Source organism: Zootermopsis nevadensis, unplaced genomic scaffold (assembly GCF_977971745.1).
Source record: "Zootermopsis nevadensis isolate Lab colony 2312 unplaced genomic scaffold, Znev_1.0 Znev_ptg000013l, whole genome shotgun sequence".
Taxonomy (NCBI): domain Eukaryota; kingdom Metazoa; phylum Arthropoda; class Insecta; order Blattodea; family Termopsidae; genus Zootermopsis; species Zootermopsis nevadensis.
In genome coordinates this window covers 16,638,076-16,660,209 of record NW_028259145.1, presented here as the reverse complement: position 1 = coordinate 16,660,209, position 22,134 = coordinate 16,638,076, and the positions used below count along the sequence as shown (strand labels likewise).

Genomic DNA, 22,134 nt, shown 5'->3' with positions numbered 1-22,134 from the left:
GTGTTATCAAGATTTTTACAGTGGACAGTGTTTGAGTACATAATAAATTTTGAAGGTTGAAGAGTAGCTACTATTCTTACCGATTGGGCTACTGCTTCCCCCCAAACTTCCACACACACTCCACCATTTTATTGCATAGGTGGCATAAATAAGGACATGTTGGTATTACCTTGAAATACTGGGCGCAACATAAGCAGCAATAGATTTGGTATTAAATATCTCAGGTAGATTATCTATTTTCTTATAACTCGTTGGATTATTGACAACGGTGCCAATATGAGGTTTGTGGTACTTAGATGGCATGGAAATATTAATTCAGAATAAGTACGTTTGTTTTGATTGGCTCACAAACAAATAAATTTCACAATAGAAACCATTTTGGTGTAGATTACTAACTGAACTGAACTAAAGTAAAGTAAACTAACCTCTCATCGTCTTCATACCTCAATTCTTACATTTTTGTGTTTGCCAACCTGTTACACCAAACGTAACGATTTTTATGTTTACGAAGTATTAAGGAGGCTTCGAATACATTGTTTTTAATAATTGTTTTAATTTATTTTAAAAATAAAATAGTATGTTATATTCTTATAAGACAGTCAGTACTAATATTTGTACACTAAGGAAGTTTTAAACGATTAAACTGATGTGTTAAGTTTTGGTTACGAGTGCAGTGGAAGTGAAATTTGTGATTGCGAAGTTGTGTGATGTGTTGTACATATTACATATTTCCTACACTGTAGTTCGTGGTTTGTCAGATTTAACGTGACATGAAAATGACACATTTATAGTTACATAGAGCAGCTGAGTCCTTGTTGTCTTTCACAATAAACGTAATGGAGCTCATTTTATGTTTATCGTAAACCGTAACCAGGTTGTTATTAAGTATCTGTAACACCACTAGGCACCAACATATTAAATGCTTACTAAGTCTGCATTTGCATAAGGTCAATTAGGCGTGAACACATCTCGTCCGAAAGTTATATAGATGCAAGTAGGACAAAAACTATATGATTTTGATCAAAATACTTTGAGGTTAGGTGGTATCGAATCTAGCTAGCTGAATTAGGTTAACTAACACTGAAAGACATTTGGTTGATACTGCTGTAAGTATGGCAGGTGACCAGAAAGGAGAAACATGCAGGGAATTATTGAAGAAGTGATGAATACTGCACCCAGGGAATGGGCATTTATTAGTTCTGATAACATTTATAATTCATAGCATTGAAGTATTTTAGACAAACATTGAGGTTCCTGCAGTCAACATGAAACACGATTAAGACCTTCATAGCCCAATTGATAATCTTATTGCTTATAAAAAATAGTCTGTTATGCATATATAATATTGTTCCTGCCTCTTATGAATGTTTACCCAGATTTAACAGATTTCCCTTCCTGCTTGAGAAAGATACTGTCATAGTAATGTGTCATAATGTTAAACTGTGTTGTAATTGTTGATTGATCATATGACATATGCTTTGTTTCTTAGGTTATTGCCCTAAAACTGAAAGTGTTTCTGTATACAGGTTCTAAATCTCGTGATTCTAGCCTACCTTGTGTTGAAAATAACTATCTTTTGGGATGTTGCATCATGTAGTCTGGTATAAACTGACTGATGTTTTAGAGGTGCTCACTAGTTCCATCATCAGGGCAATGAGTGTTATTAATGATGTTACTAACGTTGTTTATTACTGAAAAGTATATCAATTTATTTTAATATATAACTGAGTTTGTAGTAGATCTGTACTGAAAATGGTTTTGACCTGCCAGTGAATGAAGTTGTAATCTGTTAAATGAGTTTGGTTTTAGCTTAGATTATTTATAAATTTGTAACTGATTTGTTTCAACTGAGGATTACTATGGAACAAAATACTGTAACAACCTTCGTCTGCTTTTCTTTATTTTCAGCATGGGTCACCACTGCTGTGTACCACGTTGCAACTCCAATAGCCGTAATTCTGGGAATGGATCACTTACCTTTCATGCTTTTCCTGTTGACCCAAAGGAACGGAAGCTCTGGATTCTTTGTGTAAGAAGAGCTGATTACAAAAAGCTCACAGTTAACAAGCACACTAAAGTTTGTTCTAAGCATTTTCGGGATGAAGACTTCATACAGTCTCAGTATTCAAAGAGACGCATGTTGAAGAAAGGTGTAGTGCCATCTTTGTTTGCATGGACAAAAGGAAACAAGGAACCATCTAAATGTGAAAAGAAAACTGAACCTTCTTCAAAAGATTATGGTATGGTTTATCACACTTTGCAGTGTTCTTTTGATGTTTAGTGTAAATAATTTTCAAGCTTGTGAATGTTGAATCTGCACAATTTTGGAGAAATATGCTGTCCTGTGTAATTTAAAATATATTGTTATTTTCAACATTAATTGTCCAATATGATTGGTGAGTTATGAACTGTATACAGTATGCAGTAGTAACTAACAAAAGCTAAGAATGCATTCTCATAGCGAGGTTGATGTATGTAATTCAATAAATGAATTTTCAATATTCAGTCAGATTTCAGCTTCATAAACAGTGAAGTTACTCATTTGTTTACATCCTTTGAGGTTGTTGCTGTTTAAAGATTTGTATTAATGAAGAATGAATTATTTTTAGACAAAGAACATATGGAATATGTGCACATTCTGTGTTTCTTTTTAGTGTTGTTATTGTTGTGCTGTTTTGTAGTAGTAGTAGGTGTAGAATTGAGGATTTGGGTTTTAGTAGAACATGAGATAGACGAGAGAACCTAGTAATCTTCATTATATGTAGACTGTGTGAAAGAGGACAGTGCTTCAGGGCGGTAACCTTTTTTCTGTTGTATGCACATACATTTATTTGTCAACACTTCTCTGTATTTTGCAGCTTTACTGACAAACTATAATGTGAATTGAATAGTGTTTAATACCTTTATTCTCTTTCAGGTGACAAAGTGTTGAAAGAAAAATCCAAAGTCCATACATCTCGTGAGAGAAGCAAAAATGCTAGTCGTGTTGAACAATTTGAGATCAAAGGGTCAGACAGGGAGCGTTCTGGAAAGGCTAAAGTTGAACCTTCAGCTTCTAAAAGCTCTGTGAATACCATGGAAAGAAAGGTCAAGGATAAAACTGCCAAGAGAGAGTCAAATAATTTGAGTGACTTGAAATCAGCAAGCCCCTCCTGTGTGTCTCCTACTAAGTCGGATGATTCAGAGCAAGGGAGTGTTAGTGATGTGACAGCTACAAATGGAAATAGTCCCAACAGCAATACTAATGACGCGCCTAATAGAAAGCAAGAATCCGCACTCAACTTCCAGATTGGTGCCAGACTAGAAGCTAAAGACCTAGGAAGCGAAATATGGTGAGTTATGAGATGAGGAAGTAGTGTATGTAATTTTAATCTGAATACTTGGAAATATTTTGGAAATGTGTTCTTTATGATGTTTGGCTTAAATATATGTTTTGTGAGTCCAGCTGTCTGAACAAATAGAATTTCTGTATTACTTATTGCAGTAGATTTATAAATATCAACATATATGTCACTCTAAGCTTCTAGAGTAATATCTTGAAAAGTATTTCTTGTATACATGATACAAAGATAGTTAGTTCATGGACCATTTATTTCCACATTGTGTGCAGACTGAACATCTGCTTTAGAGATGTAAAGCATCGAGGATTTCAGGGGTTGGACATTTATTTTCATGGGTTTGGTTCTAAATGCAAGGTTTTATGAAATGGATTTTTTCTTAAGTTTATTGTAGGTTAGAATTATTGACTGAGATGGGACTTAAACTGCAGGATACAGAGTAGAATAGTTCATTTTTGGTACCTAATATCAAAATTTGTATGAGCTATGCCCACATATAGTGAAACCAAAGATTGATGCATCTAGCACAGATACTGTTGTCAATACTGCTCTTAATGTATCATCTTATATTGTGATGCACATAGTGTGTGCTCTTACTGAAAAATGAAGCCTTGAATATGACATAAGCTAGATTTGTATATGAATATTTCAGAAAGATTGTGTTTGGATATGGCATTTTTTTATTTTGTACCCTAGAGTTTTCTGTTAGCCAAAATATCATTCTTCCCAGGTATCCTGTTAAAGTTGTAGAAGTGGACTGGGATGATGAAGAAATATTGATACATTTTGAAAAATGGTCTCAGCGCTATGACGAATGGATCCCAATGGACAGCTCTCGACTTCGACCCACACAAAATCCATGTCCACAGTAAGTTTCTAAGACTATGGTTTGCTACACTTTTTATCTTCTTCTTCTTATTCTATGGCTCTCCAGTCTGTATTCGGGCCATGGCCTCCTCAGTTCTCCTCTTCCATTCGCTCCTCTGTTAGGTCCGTCTGTCCGAGGCTTTGATTGAGATTTCGAAACATCTTCCTTTTTACAGTGCAAGGTTGTTAGCCTTGCGACCAACCCCCAACCTGGAGGATCAGGGTACCTGTCTTAGTCTGACTCTCCCCCTCGACCAATCTGGCTAGGGAGGCCCTACCAGTAGCTATGCTACCACCAGCATTTATATGCATGAATTTATTTTGAGGTTGCATTGATTCTGTTGATAGAAAAACACAGGTTTGATTGTGCTCTTCTACAGATGTTACATATAAAGTTCAGAACATTTTAGTAAACCTGTCAGCTGGCTTATACTGGGGTCTGTGGTTGGTTTCTCTGAACATTTAAAATTAACTTTTGGTTCAATAAAAGAAGGGAGTTTCTTGACCAGATGAGTAACTGTTAAATGCTTCATGTAGGTAATTTGGTTAGATCAGTTAGTCTATAAGTTGGAGTTCTTTATGATTAAAATTGCTGTGTAAAACTATGTTTTAGTATCTGGATATCTGTCTCCAAAATTAAATAGGAATGCATAATGTTTAGTAACTGTATCCTGTTGTGGAATTAATAGAGGTTTTATTTCATGGCAGAATTTCTATTTGATAAACATGCATATGTGATTTAGTTGTGTTTTAAAGTGAAATAAAACTTTCAGTAGTGCATAATAATATTTTCATGTTATTGACTGTATAAATTAAGAATGTGAATGTACAGTAACCTCTAATAGCTTGGAATTGATACCAAATTTCATGAAAATGCATCTGAAAGTTATTAAAGGAGACACACACTGACATGGTTATGATGGTACCCTGAGCATGCATTTCCATAGAGAGGGATGAAGGCTAAAATGTTAAGAACAAATGTGTGTCTTTCAGTGAAATTTGTCTTGAAAATTGACACATTCATGGATTACCATCAGCAAAATGGGCCAACTGGGCATATTCTTGATAATGTGTGGTAGACATGTGTATTCTGGAGTAGAAATTGTATATTTCCTTATAGGCAAATTTTAGATTTAGTAGTAACTGTCAGACCTACCAAAAATATTGGATCTTAATTTAGGGAGATGTAAGTTTGATTTTGAAAATGTAGTTACTTTATCTTAGAGAACTCACCCTTCAATTTATTTTTTAAAAATTATTATCAGAAAATGTCATTAACCATGCTGAACCTTGTCCAATGAGAAACAGGTTTATGATGTGATGTTGAATTGATTGGAAATTATGTTGCAAAATACAGTATTATTTAACACCTAAATGCTGTTTCATAAGTGTAATTAAATACAATCAACTGTTTTAGAAATGAGGGTAAGAATGCATCCAAGGTATTCAGTGTTGGTGATCGAGTGATGGCAAAGTGGAGTGACTGCAGGCGGTATCCAGCCAAAGTGAAAGCTGTGTTGGGAAATGGTAAGTTTATTTAAATATTCTGTAAGTTACGCAGTGTGGTTCCTGAGAGGTTTGTAATCCATTCAGTGTCGTATTAATTGACATGTCTATGTTTTCTCTCTTGTGTTCTCTGTGTTAAAATAAAATTTGTTGAATTGATTACTATATAAGTAGATGCATTTGATTTCATTCTATTAATCTGTGCAAGTTTTACTGCATTTGAGTCACATCTCCTCGATTTATAAAGAATTTGTTGTAACAACAATTTGGTAATTGCTATACACAGCCCATCCTGAGCATTCACATGCTGAATTTGTTAATTTGGTTATTATATTGCTTAGTCATTGTCTAAAATTATAAAAGAAATTTATAAATCTGAAAATGAATAGACAGGCAGAAAACAAAATGAGAGAACAGTGTGGTTTCAGAGACAATAGATCAACAGTTGACTTAATTTTTGAAGTTGATAATAGGCACTAGGGTTGTGGATTCATTTTGGTTAGGTGCTATCAATAATTAGTGGTACAGTAATTTTATGGTACTAGAGCAGGGCGCTCCTTTTGGAGCTCCTCGGGGGGGTTGGTCAAGTTTGTAAAACGCCACCAACTTTGTGTAAGAAACTAATCTAACCGCCCCGAATTGAGGGTTAAAACAATTGACCAACCCCCCCTTTTGGGGGGGGTTGGTTGCGTTTTGAAATCTTAAGTAACATGCTAAACTAACTCCCCTTCGGGGGGTTAGTTTAGTGTCTCATTCAAGTGTTTTAACCCCTGAGTAAGAAACTAAACTAACCCCCTGAATGGGGGGTTTAAACACTTGACCAACTTTGGGGTGGTTGGTTGCGTTTTAAAATCTTGAGTAAGACACTAAACTAACCCCCTTCGGAAGGGTTTGTTTAGTGTCTCATTCAAGTGTTTTAACCCCTGAGTAAGAAACTAAACTAACCCCCTGAATGGGGGGTTTAAACACTTGACCAACTTTGGGGTGGTTGGTTGCGTTTTAAAATCTTGAGTAAGACACTAAACTAACCCCCTTCGGAAGGGTTTGTTTAGTGTCTCATTCAAGTGTTTTAACCCTTGAGTAAGAAACTAAACAACCCCCCGAATGGTGGTTAAAATACTTGACGAACCCCCCCTCCGGGGGGGGTTGGTTGCGTTTTAAATTCTTGAGTAAGACACTAAACTAACCCCCCTTCGGAAGGGTTAGTTTATGTCTCATTCAAGTGTTTTAACCCTTGAGTAAGAAACTAAACTAACTCTCACCCCTGAATGGGCGGGTTAAAACACTTGACTAACTCCCCCTTCGGGGGGTTGGATGCGTTTTAAAATCTTGAGTAAGACACTAAACTATCCCCCTTCGGGGTGTTAATTTAGTGTCTTATTCGGAGCACTTTCTCTAATCTGATTTTTTACTTCTTTATGTCGCTGTTCAGAGGCCAACTGTTCTTGGTCAGTCAGCTTTCTACGTCCAACCCGACCCTTGCAAATTTTCGTCTGATTTTTTTCCCTTCTGTTTTTGTTGAATACGTTTTTCTACTTTTATCAATGTAAGTCTTACTTCGCTTTCCTTCATTTGTTAAATAGTTCTGATGTTTTAGTTCTTTACCTCGCTGTTCAGAGGCTAACTGATCTTGGTCAGCCAACTTTCTACGTCTAACCCAATCCATACATGTCTTCGTTTTTTCTCTTCTACTCTTGGTGAATAAGTTTTTCTACGTTTATCAATGTATGTCTTCCATAGCTTTTCTTTATTTGTTAAATAGTTCTGATGTTTTAGTTCTTTACGTCGCTGTTCAGAGGTCAACAGTTCGTGGTCAGTCAACTATCTACGTAAAACCCCACCCTTTCAAATCTTCGTCTGATTTTTTGTTCTTGTGTTCTTGTTAAATACGTTTTCCTGCGTTTATCAATATAGGTCTCCCTTCGCTTTTCTTTATTTGTTAAATAGTTCTGATGTTTTAGTTCTTTACATCGCTGTTCAGAGGCCAAAAGTTCTTGGTCGGTCAACTATCTACGTCCAACCCCACCCTTTCAAATCTTCGTCTGATTTTTTGTTCTTCTGTTCTTGCTGAATAAGTTTTTCTACGTCTATCAATGTAAATCTCCCTTTGCTTTTCTTTACTTGTTAATAGGTCTGATGTTTAAGTTTTTACGTCCCTATTCAGAGGCCAACTCTTCTTGGTCAGTCAAATTTCTACGTCCAATCCCACCCTTGCAAATCTTCCTCTGTTTTTCTACGTGTGTCGTTAATATGATCTCGTTTATCAATGTAAGCCTTCTTTCGCTTTTGTTTATTTTTTAGATAGGTCTGATGTTTTAGTTCTTTACGTCCCTGTTCAGAGGTTAACAGTTCTGGTTCAGTCAACTTTCTATGTCCAGCCCCACCCCTGCAAATCTTCGTCTTAAAATCGATCAAAAGTCAGTTTTCATAATACTTTCGTGGTCGTAATATATCGAATGAGTATCAGTTTACCTTGTAGGAGTTGTTGGAGTTGGTACTTCAAATAGTTGATAACGTCTTCTTTCACTTTTATGATGTTTTAAGCCAACTGTCAGTCAATATTCAAGAATGCGACGTGCTGCTTCTAGAGCAGAGATCATGCGACTGGCTTGATAATTTTTGTTGTGAAGCATTATTTGTTTACTCGGCATTGTTGTGTTCCACAAAAATGCTGAGTATAAACAAATATAAGTTGACATTGTTGATGACGTAATTTCTTGACGACAACGAGGAATCACAAATTTTTATAATAGATTTATTTAATATTTTGTTGAGTTTTGTACTTAGCTTAACATGGGCATTAATTAATAAAGCAAGTTCCATTGTGTTTTTACCAGGAATTTATAAACAATAAATGATATTGAATGTCACTTGTTTCCAATAACGCTATTTTCTATTTTTGCAGACAGGTATGAAGTATTGTTCTTTGATGGTTTTACCAAAAATGTGAAGGGTATGCGAATGTCAAAACTGGTAGGTGAAGCAGATAAGGTTGAGGAGGTAAGATTGAATTTTGTCCCCTGTTTTAATTCCTTTTATTATTTAAGTTCTTTTCTAGTCTTTGTAATGAAATGTGTGCCTTGTTTTATAAATTCAGCAATTAATACACGATGATGTCCATTCTTTTTAATTTTCAGAAACCTTCAGAATGTCACAGTCTGTGTTGTATTTTCTGTATATTATTATACAAACAAGTGTTATTACAACATAGTGATGTAGTGTCCTTCTTTATCTTTTTTATTTAGAACTGAATTTTTGTAAATGTGCAAAACATAATTAATTAACAATTAATTTATTTTTTGAATTTTATTTAAATTAATGAAATATAGCACATGGTATAATATTTGTTGATACAGTTTAATTTTTAGTGTATTAATATATTACAGGCAGTAATTAATAACATACCTGCTGACACGTATTCTTAGTAGTAGTCTGTAGTCTAATATTTTGTGAATGATTACAGTTGTAAGTAAAATATTTGACGTATTACAAATTACGTTGAAATGAAAGTGTAATAAAGGTAATTATGCAAATTATTTAGGTATGAGAGAAAAAAAAAAAAAGACTTAAAAAGAGCCAGGGGCCTAAATTGGAAACATTTATAGTATAGTGTTCAGACCATGCAGTCACATAGTATTCCATGTATGAATGGTGTTAACTGATGAGGCATCCACCTAAAAATTTTGGAATACTGAAAGTGATAAATAATTCTTTTCATTGAGCTCCAACCTGCAGCACTTCCATCAGCGTGACATATCTATTGACGGTTATTGTGACTTGTTGATTGGAACACCTTTATTACTTGCTTTGTGCATAACACAAGCTGCCTGTTGACTGACAGTATCAGTAGCAATGGTTTTGTTACTATAGATTAACCTGTTATCTATGGTTATTGGTTGGTCTTCTCTTTTGCCCACAAAAAATTTACTGATACTCTAGTATTATTTCTTTTGTGTATACATTATTACATTGGCATTATTTGTCACTAACTATAATACTACTCTTTGTGGTACGATTTTTAAACTTTACAAGAAGTAGTAAATTATATTAACCTTGAGCACACAGTATTTTGGTTCTACATTTAGTGACATCTTTGGAAATGGTATATAGTTTTGCATTACTTTTAGGCTTCTACATGTACACCATGTCTGAAATGTGAAAACATACTCCGATATGAGCGTATACATTTTGACATGTATTTGAATTTCCTCATTTCAGGTAAATCCTGATACATCAGAGAAAATGCCCCCACCAGCAATAGTTAAACCTGTTACAAAGAATGAGGTCACTTCTGAAGCCATAGGTACAAAACAGGAAAGGCGAGAACGCAAAAGGAAAATAAATGTTGTTGAATTGTTTCATCCAAAGAAACGCCTGAGACTTGATTCTGAGTCATCTTCAAAATCTTTGCTAGAAATTGAGAGAAGGAAGGCAGAGAAGCGGAACAAGCATAAAGATAGTTACAACATTGCAAATGAGGGTGATAATAATGAAGGTGAGAAGAGTTATGTCAACACAGACACAAATGTGACTCCACAAGGGTCAGTTCTGGGTTCAGAAATAGATGAGACGGTGGAGGAAAGAAAGGTTGATGAGGATACTGTAAGCAGGTCAAAGAAGAAGACTGGGGCAAGATCCAGAGGAGGTAGGCTGTGTATGGTGTGGTTTGTCTCCATGGACAATTTTGATATACATGAAAGGAGCACTTGATTTAATCTTACAATGTGGTAACCTTAGGTGCAGGTGAGAAAGCAGACAAGCCCCGGAGTGGTGGCTTTCGACAGGGAGAGACTCGGGAGAAAGCTAAATCTGTTGAAGTGAAATCCTACACGAGGAAAATTCCACGGAAGATTTCCCCTGGGGGTCAAGAATCTCTTTCCACACCTTCCAAGTCAAGACGGGACTCCAGCAAGGGTAGGAGCTGGAGTTTTAAACCTAATTTATCCAGTAAAATATGTCCAATCTTATTACACTTGTTTGCCAACCTGCCTGGAAAATGCATTTATATGGGTTAAGGAAATGGTTAATGAAGGTTTCATATTGGCAGTCTTTTTTTTTCAGTTTTTTAACTTTCTGTTGTCATAGCATGGGATGGTTTCCAGATCTGTAGTTTTGTTTTTTGATTCCTGTAATTACATTTTTAATTAGAATCATACTGTGGGCATGATGTAAGTGATGCACCATTATAGTAATTGTATTTTATTTAACAGTAAGCTTGACACAGTTACCGTCTGTTCTAGCAAGTCACATTTCCTTTGTCACATAATTTCATATCATAAGATTGCGTTTCTTTTTTAAGTAGTTTTATAGGAGGTAATACAAGCTGTAATATAATACAATGTTGGACAATTGTGACCAAACTGCACTGGAACCTCATATTTACACTTTTTTGGAAATTGATAAAAAATGGTGTAAGTATGTCACTTGTAAATAGATTTTCTTGTTGGTGCGCTTATTTACCACAATTTTTATGAAATCAACATTTTCTTCAATTTGCAACTCATGACTTGCTTTTTACACATCTGTGAATAACACCATTTTAATGGGCAACTGGAGTGTTACACATAGGGTTTCATTGATGTTAAACCTTGGGAGTACTATCTACTATTCTGTAACAAACTACATTGTGCTGTTACTATTAGTTTGGTCACAATAAAAGTTAAAATTTTGTACTGTATTATGTTACAGTGTGTTAATAATTTCTGCAGTTTATAAGTCATCACGTAACATTAATGCAAAGTTTATTAAAATACGTTTTCAGGGTTGAATTTCATCTTTCATTCATACTGGAATATTTTTGAACTTATGATAAGCTCGGGGTCCACAGTGGCCGCGCGGTCTGAGGCGTGGGCCTTGTGCTGCTTGGTCGCTGGGACCGTGGGTTCGAATCCCACTCAAGCGATGGATGTTTGTCCGCGTTTTTCTGTGTTGTGCTGTCCTGTGTACAGGTAGAGGCCTTGCGACGGGCCGATCCCTCAAAATGTCTATAGATCAAGCCAACGAAAAGTTGGGACCCGCAGTGCTCAGGCACTTGAAGAATGGGTCATTCCCAGTATCCCAGTATGATAAGCTCTGCTGGCCATGACCAATATTATCATTACCATTGAGATTTTGTTTGTTTCAGTCTTATGTGAATGTGACTGATTGCCATTACATGCCAGTCATGATGCATAATACTGCTGTATTTCAAAAGCTTTGGATTAGAATTAGAACAATATGCCATAATTAAATATTACTGTGTTAAGTTTAGATATATATTTTGGCTGTCCATATTAGTGTAGTTTCATCAGTGGATCCTTTCCTTTTGTATCATTTGCGTCTTTGGGTACAGCTTTTTTCTGTAGCCTTGTATAACTTACAGTTAGTTTAGCTATTGAGTTAATGGACTACATATAAGTTTTAGGACGTAATTTGCAGAGCATTTTGTAATAGAATCTGGCAATATTATTTTATTATATCAACATATATATATTACGATTGGTTGACTGTTATTAACATTAAATAATAGTATTACTGGTCACCACCACAAGTTTGAAGTGAAGTGGATCTTTAATTCTAGAGATCAGTCTGACACACTGAATTTTATCATGATGAATATAGTGGTGGTTAATATTTAAATAAATTATTGTGATTTATTAATGTGCCATTCTTGAAGTTTACCATCACTCAGATTTTCAGTGTATATGTGTCATTGTCATGAGGTAGTCATCCATATAAACCTTGTGAATAGTCCTAGGAATCACAACAATTATGCATTTTTCCACCAAATCATTACCTTTTACCTGCACTTTCCTTAAAGAAATATTGTAACTGGGTCATGAAAGTCTGCATAATTTTTATTCCATTTGTTTTATGAAGAATTGCTAGTTGTTGATATTAAAGGTTTTTTTTCAGTTTCGGCAGGGAACACAGAGGATGATGATGTCCCACGCAGAAGGAGGAAGGATTCTTCTGTTGATTCATCCAAGTCTAGTAGTACGTCTAATCGTAGAGAGAATGAGAAAGAAGAAATGGTGAAATGGGAACATGACGGACAGGATAGTTACATTGTTGAAAGTCCTGATGGTGAGTTGACACTTATTTTGCAGTTGGAGCAGTTTTTTGAGGGTGAATTTGAGACCAGTTTTAAGCTTAAAACTTAATCTAATTTTCAGACATTTCAGATAAACTCTAATTTTTGTTTGGTGTTCTTTTTCTATATGGATACTTGGATTATGTATTTTTAGAAGCTGTATCTTACTTTTGGTTGGTCACAATATAAACAAAAATGTAGGTAGAATCAGACATGCCTGAGTGAGTTTGTTGAATCCTGTTGTATTATCTTCAGTATACTCCATGTAGGTGCTTGGGGGAAGAGGAGGTATAGCTCCTACTCATTCTTGACCTCGGCACTGGATGGGGGTGAGTGGTCAGCATTACACCTTGGCCACACTTTACCCCTGGGAAAGGACCCTGGTACCCATTGGACAGCAGGTTGGGTGGGCCCCAGAACTGGTCTGTTAGGGATGGAACCCCGGTCGTCTAGCCTGTAGCCATCACTATACTGACTGAGCTATCCCGGCTCATGTATAATCTTCAGTATGCATATGAAACAAGAAATCTGAAGAAAAATTTATTTTAAGGGTTTTCTAACCCAGTATATGACAGAATATGTGATATGTAATTTATTTTTCAGGGCCCAGGAAGACCACTGTTGTTCCTGATGATAACCTTCCGAGTGGCTGGAGTAAACATACAATCCAACGCAAGTATGGCAATTCAGCAGGAAAATGGGATGTTTTTCTTGTGAAGTACGCACTTGATCACTGTGCTTTTGTTCTTATATTACTGTGACTGCTTATAGGTTACATGAAAAAGTGTATCATAGTGATAAAAATATCATACATTATGTTTTTCATGTAGATTACTCTCTAAATTTATTTAGATATGACCTGAATAGAGTTGATGCTGTAGTGAAGGTAATGTAATTAATATGTTGTTTGGAGTAAAACTTTTCATTCAGTCCTCAGGGACGCAGGTTCCGGTCTCGTAATGAGTTGCGACTATTCTTTGAGGAAAAAGGGGAACCTTTTAAGGAAGAAATGTTTGACTTCTGCCTCAGTGGTAAAAAGCGGATGTCTCGAACTCCAGATTGTAGCCTTCCAGAGGGAAGGAAAATGTGAGTTGTTATTTAAGAATCTTGATTTTGAGAAATATTAAACACTTTATATTTGTTCCTTTGATATTTCTTGATATGTAGGATCTTAGTAGTAATCAAGCAACATGGTGCAACTTCCCAGAATAGAGCCATCTTAAACAATTATGATGATCATGGTGGTGGTGGTGGTGGTGGTGATGGTGATGATGATGATGATGATAATAATAGTAAATGTTTGTTTCTCTGGTCATACAGTTTGTTGCCTGCAGAACATTTTTCCATTATTTCTCTATTTATTTTTTATATAAATACTTATAGCTGATTATGTGGGATGTAAGTTACAGTCTGCTGCTGCTGCACATGATAAAAGTATTAAATTGTATGTTATTGTTGTTAGATGTCGTGGTGCTGGTGGTAGAACTAAGACAGTAGTAAGTCCTGCTGGTGATGGGGGAGAACAGCAACCATTATCACTACAGCAGAAACCACAGGTGCAGCCACAGCGTCGGGTTAAAACCTTGCTGCCCAAAATTAGACGCACATCAGCATTACAATCTGAAGATGGCAGTGGCGAGAAACACATTGAACCGTCAACACCTCCACCACCATACACTACTACTGTAGCTCCAGTACCTGCCAATAAAATTCAGACTGAAGTGCTTGAAGGTGAAGGTACGTTTACAGTACAGGTGGAAGATTAACTCCCTTATGAATGGAAAACACGTCAGAGATACGTTACTGTGAATGTACAGAGTTCTTGATTCCCTGAAGATTTATTTAAAAAGTTTATTAGTGTGACTTAATTATCTTGTACATTTTGGTGTACATAATTTTTAAATTCCTGCTAAAGGTGTTTTTGCAGCTGCTACTTTTTTTGGTGGGGCGGAGGTCAGGGATGGTATAGCTTTACTTCTTCTCCAATGCCTGTTAGATAAGGTATCAGTACTAAAAAATGCAGTAGGCCTTAGATTATCTGCAGGCAGATAATTTTAGATGTGAGTTAACTGTGCCTTTAGATAAGCTGTTGGTCTAATTTTCAAAACATTCAATGCCATGTTTTTGGATTTTGTCCTTAATTTGAACACCGAGGTTATAAGCTCAGTGCTGGGGTTTTGGACTATGAAGAAACAAATTATATCAGAAAAGATAATTTCTCCATGGGAGTCTTTTCAGCTGTCTGTCTTCCTGTTCTTGCATTTTATCTACCAACCTCCCATCTTATCCTGTCTTTACTTATCTCGTAACTTGGTCTATCCATCATGTGCAAGGTCTGTCTCAGTGTTGTTTGTAATCATCTTTGTGTATTAATTACCTTTGGTGCCTGGAATTTAAATGAGTTTGTGGTTTTTCATTTTCCCACCCATAAGCCTAAGGGTTTTTCTTAGTGTTTTTTTTTTGATAGTGTCGGAGTAACTGTTCATGGCTAGATACCGGACTCATTGGAAGTTAGAAGAAATTGCATTACAGTCAGCATGTATTAATGTCACATTAATGTTTAGCTATGTAGTTGAGAAAGGTTCCTTTTACCTTCTGTTAGGTTTGGTATAGGTGATGAAAGAGTTGAAGAAAATTCTATGTAGAGGATAAAAAACACATTCTTTAGCCATGTTATCATCTTTTGCAACAACCCAGATGACAATCCAAAAAGAATGTATAGATTATTCACATTGCCACTGTATTTTTAATTTTAATTTATTTTGAAAATGGCTCTTAAAATGTGCTTATTTTATCGTTGTTCAGAATTTCATAATCACTTTGTAGATCTAACCACATGTCATGTTTGTGGACACTCTATCCAGAAATTGAGTCATTATAATCTTCAATGCATGTCTTTTATGTTCTGTCCCATTAAAATTGGTTTTATCAGTCCAGAGATTATTAGGAAAGTGTTTATCTATCTGCTGTGTAAAATTAATGATGTCTTATATGCATACAATTAAATGACTTAGGCAAGTGTATCTGTACCTTTATCTGAAGTTGTACTTTGTCATAGTTATTGACCTACATTAAGAGATACAAGTTTTGTATCAGTACAGATCAAGGAACATTGTGCAAGTTGCAGAATGCGTTCTGTGAAAGTTTCCATTTATCTAATCTATACTTCACAGCTGATAAATTACAAACATATATCAAAATAAACACCGGTTTAAGTACATGCTTTCAAAAAATAAAACATACTTTTTTATCCTTTGTTCCATGAACAGTTGACACTGATAGAGTCTATGTTCTGTTTACAGTTCTTGTTGGTGGCTTAAAAATTCAAATGGAAAACAATACATTCAAGTGTCCGAAAGATGGCTGTGGCAAGAATTTCCGTAAAGAAAATTTATTACAGGTTGGTAACATAAGTATCCAATTAAACATAAATTCCATATACATGTTGTTTTACATTTATCTTATTAGGGTGACATTTTGATGTGTAGAATATCTTCATATTCCTTTAATTTGAAACTTCACTGTGCTCCAATTTCTTTTGTATAAAATTATATTAAAATTATCCCAAATGGAACTATTTGTTAAAACTACTATTATTGATATGTTTCTTTGTACTTTATTGCCTATTGGGTCATATTATCTGTGTTTTGTTTTTTGCCATGTTATTTGTTTATGCTTACAAATGGTCCATTTATCTTTACAAGATAGTACCAAAATAACCTGTATTTATTTGGCTGGTTTGATTTGGTTTGGTTTATCGGTATACCTATTATGTTACAGTAACTAAAGCTAAATATATTGTGCTGTATTTTGCAAGCACTTAAAGAAAAAAATAATTCTGCTGTACATTATAACAATATTATCATGCTGCATTAGATTGTGGCAATTCAAAGCATATACCAGTAGGTGGCTCTGCTAGCAGTAATTGAAAAACAATTAACCAGTGTGACATTATGGTATGAAGTATGAGTGAGTACATTAATTATAAATGTGTTAGAAGAAAGGCAATGAAATCATCACAACTATCAAAGTGGTATCAAGAACAAAATTGTTGGACTGTTATAATTATGGTATGTAGCAAATATCAGTGAAATTCAGTTCAAACAGGTATGGGCCTTTTGATGGGTGGCTGTTGTGAGTGAAACTGAGACAGAATGCCATCGAGTTACTCAGTGGCAGGGTCAGATTGCTAGATATGATGGAGAAAATATGTCTGAAGAAACTTGAGTTCTATTAATAGGTATGCCATATAAAGTGTGAACGCTGTGGGTTTTTTGTGTCCAGTACACACCATTCAGCATGGTGTGCATTGGTGGTTAGCAGGATTCACGACCCATCAGTACATGGTTTCGATCGAGACTGCGACATTTAACGCTCCTGCTGTGACCCCCTTTCTGCGAGATAATGATGAAAGTGTAGTAATTATTGGGATGCCACGGAGAAAGCGGGGAAACCCCAGAGGAAAACTCTGTGATGCCTGGACCATGGTCGTGCCCAACACAAGTTGTAAATCTGAGCACCGCTGGGAATCGAACCCGGGACCCCAGTATTACAAGTATCACAAGCCCAGCGTTCTAACTGCTAGACCACCGTGGCGGTTAATGCTGTGGTGTATTAATACTTACAGCTCAAGAAGGTTGAACTTTTCATAATTTCTGTCTGTTTCTTTTATTTTCTCATCCCTAAATCCCTAAAACTGGGAAAAGGAAAGGCTGGGCAGGATGGGAGCCCCTTCGGTGAGGTTGTTATGTGAAAGAAGCAGGGTCAGAGTTGATAGTAGTTAATTCATTAAACGAAGGATTTAAGGTTCTCATGGCAGTGAGTACAAAGTTGGCTGCCTCTTTTTGTCAGATAATATTTTATTTCACCAATTTTCTTGAACTTGTCTTGAATAGAACTCAGTGATTTGTGTATCGCCAGTGTTTATGAGCAATCAGAAATGCAGGCAGTTGAGTAGAAATTGCTGTCCATGGTTTAGTAACATATTGGACATTTTATATCCTTTTATTTTGCTTCAGATGCATCTCAAGCATTATCATCCAGAGTACAACAAATTCATGGGTTCAACGCCAAATGTGGCTGATCTGGCTTATGCTCGAACAATTGGCGAATCAATTGATGACCTCATACCTAAATCAAGATATACTGGTGTTGGTTCTGTTGGTGTGAGTGGTACAACCTACTCAGAAAAGTCAAATCGTTTTGAGCCGACTCGTAAATCTAAAACTGCTGTTGCTGGTGTTGGTAGTGGTAAGATTGGAGGAGTAGGGGGAATTGCAGGTGGAGGGGATTGCAGTCCTGCACCTGAAAAAAAGAAGGTAACAACCAAGGAGAAACAACAGTCTACAGTACCTGCAAAAAAACCTGGGAAAGGGTGAGTCAAAGTTTGTGCATATTTCCTTTTTTAATCTTAATATTTTTTAGAAATTGCATTTCCTCTTTTAGATTCACTGAAATCCAAGCTGGGATTCATGCATCATAAACTGTCATTACATAAAATAAAGCTGCTAATTGTTTTAACTGTTATTCTGTGGAACCTCATTATCAATTTCAAGGGACCAGTGCATTTTGTTTGTTACAGCAGAATTTAAATATATAAAAGTTTGTTTAAAAATTCTACATTTTGTAATCATATATGTACTATTGCATTGCACATGTGTACTCCACTGTCAGAATTATACCTCTTTACTCTTCTGTACTTTGTGGTAGGGGTGTTAGTGAATGTGGAAGTATTACTGTTTTATTACAGAAAATATGTTCATTGGTGTTCAGAATCTGTGCTAAGATTCACAGATTGAATTGTACACAAGCTTTTAAGATGCTTCAGTGGCTAGTGCTTTAAACTTGTATGTTATTATTTTGCTTTATTCTTATCAATTGATATTCCATCTTCCTAGTACGAAGTAGCATATTCTATAAGCTTTGGTAAGGTAGAGAAGGTCTTTGAAGTTAAGTAATATTTATATGCTGTCCTAATGGAAGTATTCTATCCAATGTCTTCTTCCTGTTCCTGAAGGATTTTTTCCCCTATAATTGAAGAAGCTTTTGTACCTATGCTATTCGTTTAGTGAATCTTTACAAGAATTGACTGGTGATTTATTTGAGACATCATGTGGATTTTGTGGTGGTATTTGTTTTGGTGATCAGAATGGTTGGTGACACTGATGGACAAGCACAAGCTGATGATGCATCTGGCGAGAATAAGGAGTCAAGTGAAGAGAAGCCAACACTTGTTGATAACCGGGAGAATACATCAACCCCAGTTGCTGATATTGCAACAGCAATAACACACAGGGAAGAGAAGAAGGATCCACAGACTACAATTAAAACTTTAATGCCAGTAATTCGTTCACCATCACGTGTTCAAGACATATCTGCATCTGAGCGGTCAGCATTTTCTTCTGTCAATTTTTTATGCTCTTTCAGTTCCTCAAGGGGAATATGGTTCCTACTCTTTGCAGGGTAGAACCACTCTTAATATTATTTATTATTATTCTCAGAATATAGTTTCATATTTTTTGGTAGGTAACACATTTGAAGAAACTAGAAGCAGGACTTGTTGAAATTGGCTACAAATGTGCATTTACATTATAAATTTTACCATCTACATTTCAGTAGTTAATTTCATTTTTGTTCATTAATATACTTATATTATCATTAATTTAAGTATTGAACTCATCAGTGTTAATTGGTTTTATCATATATATATTTGCAAAATCAGCATCAGTCGAAGTAAAATAAGCCCACAATAATTTATTTTCCATTTACATGAATCTACTCAAATAAAAAAGTGAAAAGAATATTTTAGAGGGAAGCAGACATTTAAAAATTATAACAAAATTATCACAAAGACAGTCACAGTTCAGAAAAGTAACAGGCAGCTTGGGTAGAACTACAGGGTGGCGCACGAAATGATGCCCTATTTGTTTTAACGATAAATCAGCAACCACGTTACGGATGAAGTTTTTGGTTATGTGGGTAAGTGTAGTAGTTCATGGAGATACCATTAGGTGGCACATGCATCACCTAGATAACGCGAGGTGATTATGTCGTGCTTTCCCGCCAGTATGCAGAAGATGGCAGACAGGGGAAGACTTACGGTTCAGTTTTGTTTTTTGCGGAAACAAAAAGTGTTGTGGAAACACAGACGGTTTCATGCCCATTTTGGTACGCGGTGGGCCCCTGCTCCAAAAACTATTCAGACTTCATCAGCAGTTTCAACAGGATGGTACAGTGTTGGTAAAGAAACGTGGACGTGCCGCAAGTGTGTGTAGCCCAAAGAACATTGAAGCTGTCAGAGTAGCCATGCAAAGAAGCCCGGGAAAATCAACCCGGAAGGCTACACCGCACACAGCAAATGTTTTCTTGGACTTCCTGCACAACACTTTCGGTCCACATGTGAATTCCCACCGATATCCTGCTTGCCACGGATGTGGACAGAAACCCCTGCGAATTTTTCCTTTGGGGTTACCTCAAGGAAAAACTGTTTCCAAAAAAACCAGGCTCAATCATGCAACTCAGGGCTTTGATTGTTTAAATGTATGGTGAAATTTCGGAGGATATGTGCCATCGAGTAATCACGAACGTAGCCGTTCGTGTTTCGGAAGTTGCACGGCAGAACGGTGGTCATATTAAGCATGTAATCCATAAAGGATAAATCTCCATGAATTGTTCTTTGTGTTCATAGATATATATGTCCCATTATATGAATATTAAAGCCTTTATTTAAACTTTCAGTCGGGTATCATTTCGTGCGCCACCCTGTACTTACCAACACAGTAGCTATTCAGAGGGGGAGCAGGTATTGTACAGGTGGAATCACAGTTGGTCTAAAAGGTTGGAGCTGTTTGAGAATAGTAAGGGAAATTCTGGTGGGAATGTTTACCCAGTAACTTCACTGTTGTGACATTAGTCTCCCTTCAGGTGTTGCCACTAAAATTTTGCATGCATTTATCATTTCCCTTATATATCAGAATAGAATATAGAGACATTTATAAAATTTTATTGAAAGTTGCATATTACAAGAATTTGTATTTTTAACATAACTAATGATGAAAATGTATAAAGTATTTGTACTTAAATCAGACTCTCATATGCAGTACTTTCTTGTTATAGGTTGAAGAGTAAATTGCCAGTAGTTGAGGAAGGCGAAGAGTATGTTGAGGTAATTGATGTTGGACCTAGGCAAGTACCATCTACTCATACCACTACTCTCAGGTTTACCCCTCAGACATCAGGAACAACCCCACAAGGCTCTACAAGTTTCACAAAATCTCTTCGTACCATTCGTCGACGCCGTCTGTCAGACTTCCATTTTGAACCTTTGTATAAGAGGCGTAAGTTAGGTAAGAACTTATTTCATTGATAATTACGTTATTTATAGTTGTTGCCATCATAATGAATGTTAAAAAATTGCAATGTTGGCGTAGTGACGAAAAGAAAAAAATTTTCTAAAATAATCGAGAATGTATGATGCACGCATGGTGCATCACTATTTTTGAACTGAAACTTGGGCATACAGAATTAACTTTATATGCTTGTAAACAGAGCAATTCTAAAACATAGCGATAACACCAGAGTATGAGGTATCGAGTATAGCAATTATGCATGCATTTGTAACAAATATATGAACACTGATTGTACAGTTAATAAACATATGTTGTCAGCATCAGCATCAAAATTGGATATATTGGCAAATGTGGATGTAGTGGATGATGGTGGATCTTGTGTGGATGTGGCAACTTCAGCGCCTCCAGCTACAACAGCAGGAATAGTCGGCACTGGGAGAAGTGCTACCACAACGTATCGTTACAGCAAAAAGAAGACACCTGTTGTTCACCTGGAGAAGTTAAATATTGTCACAGATAGTAATGGTATGAAAGCATTGAGACAGTTAATCATCTGATTCAGTTCCTTTGCTGCACCACGTTAACTAATTTTACATTCTTCTTTCCAACTCAGATCTATTCTTGGTAAAATACTGAGCCTCACAAAAACCGTAATACGTATATTTTAGCAACAGGATTGCGAACTGAGAATGTTATGTTGGTATCTATACAAATGATTTGTATGCTTAGCATCCAGTAAAATGATTCTTGGAGGTTGACTGGTGGAAGCTTTGTTATATGGTTTGAAATTTTGCAAGATTTGAGTTTGAAAGTTTGATTTGATCTCCAAATTCCTCTTAATTTAATTCAATAACTTCAGTTTCTGTTTAATATACTTTACGAAGATTAAGCCATAACCCAGATTCTATTACCATAGAATCCTCATTTACAGTTTCTCATTTGCCTTCATTGAGTTCAGTTTTTCTAGTTTTAGTGAAATTCTGCCAGTTTTAAATTTCTTTCA

At 35.9% G+C, this 22,134-nt stretch overlaps 1 protein-coding gene across 7 annotated transcripts in view; it reads left to right on the top strand.

The window, feature by feature from the left end:
- Window positions 1–131: 131 nt before the first annotated feature.
- LOC110837532 (PHD finger protein MBD-R2) overlaps window positions 132–22,134 on the top strand; it is a 31,975-nt gene continuing 9,972 nt past the window's right edge. For 3 of the 7 annotated variants that reach the window (XM_087348748.1, XM_087348747.1, XM_087348741.1), the window contains exons 1-16: window positions 1,909–2,240; window positions 2,918–3,332; window positions 4,069–4,206; window positions 5,623–5,732; window positions 8,617–8,711; window positions 9,930–10,356; window positions 10,449–10,625; window positions 12,606–12,776; window positions 13,387–13,501; window positions 13,714–13,869; window positions 14,246–14,520; window positions 16,086–16,183; window positions 17,802–18,157; window positions 18,931–19,170; window positions 20,899–21,128; window positions 21,450–21,656. In XM_087348748.1, coding sequence (XP_087204874.1) covers window positions 1,910–2,240; window positions 2,918–3,332; window positions 4,069–4,206; window positions 5,623–5,732; window positions 8,617–8,711; window positions 9,930–10,356; window positions 10,449–10,625; window positions 12,606–12,776; window positions 13,387–13,501; window positions 13,714–13,869; window positions 14,246–14,520; window positions 16,086–16,183; window positions 17,802–18,157; window positions 18,931–19,170; window positions 20,899–21,128; window positions 21,450–21,656 — 3,541 coding nt within the window. In that variant the 5' untranslated portion in view covers window position 1,909. Of the gene's footprint in view, window positions 282–439; window positions 576–603; window positions 834–1,908; window positions 2,241–2,917; window positions 3,333–4,068; window positions 4,207–5,622; window positions 5,733–8,616; window positions 8,712–9,929; window positions 10,357–10,448; window positions 10,626–12,605; window positions 12,777–13,386; window positions 13,502–13,713; window positions 13,870–14,245; window positions 14,521–16,085; window positions 16,184–17,801; window positions 18,158–18,930; window positions 19,171–20,898; window positions 21,129–21,449; window positions 21,657–22,134 lie in introns of those variants that run through there. The other 4 variants (XM_087348744.1, XM_087348742.1, XM_087348745.1 and 1 more) reach the window with 4 other exon arrangements.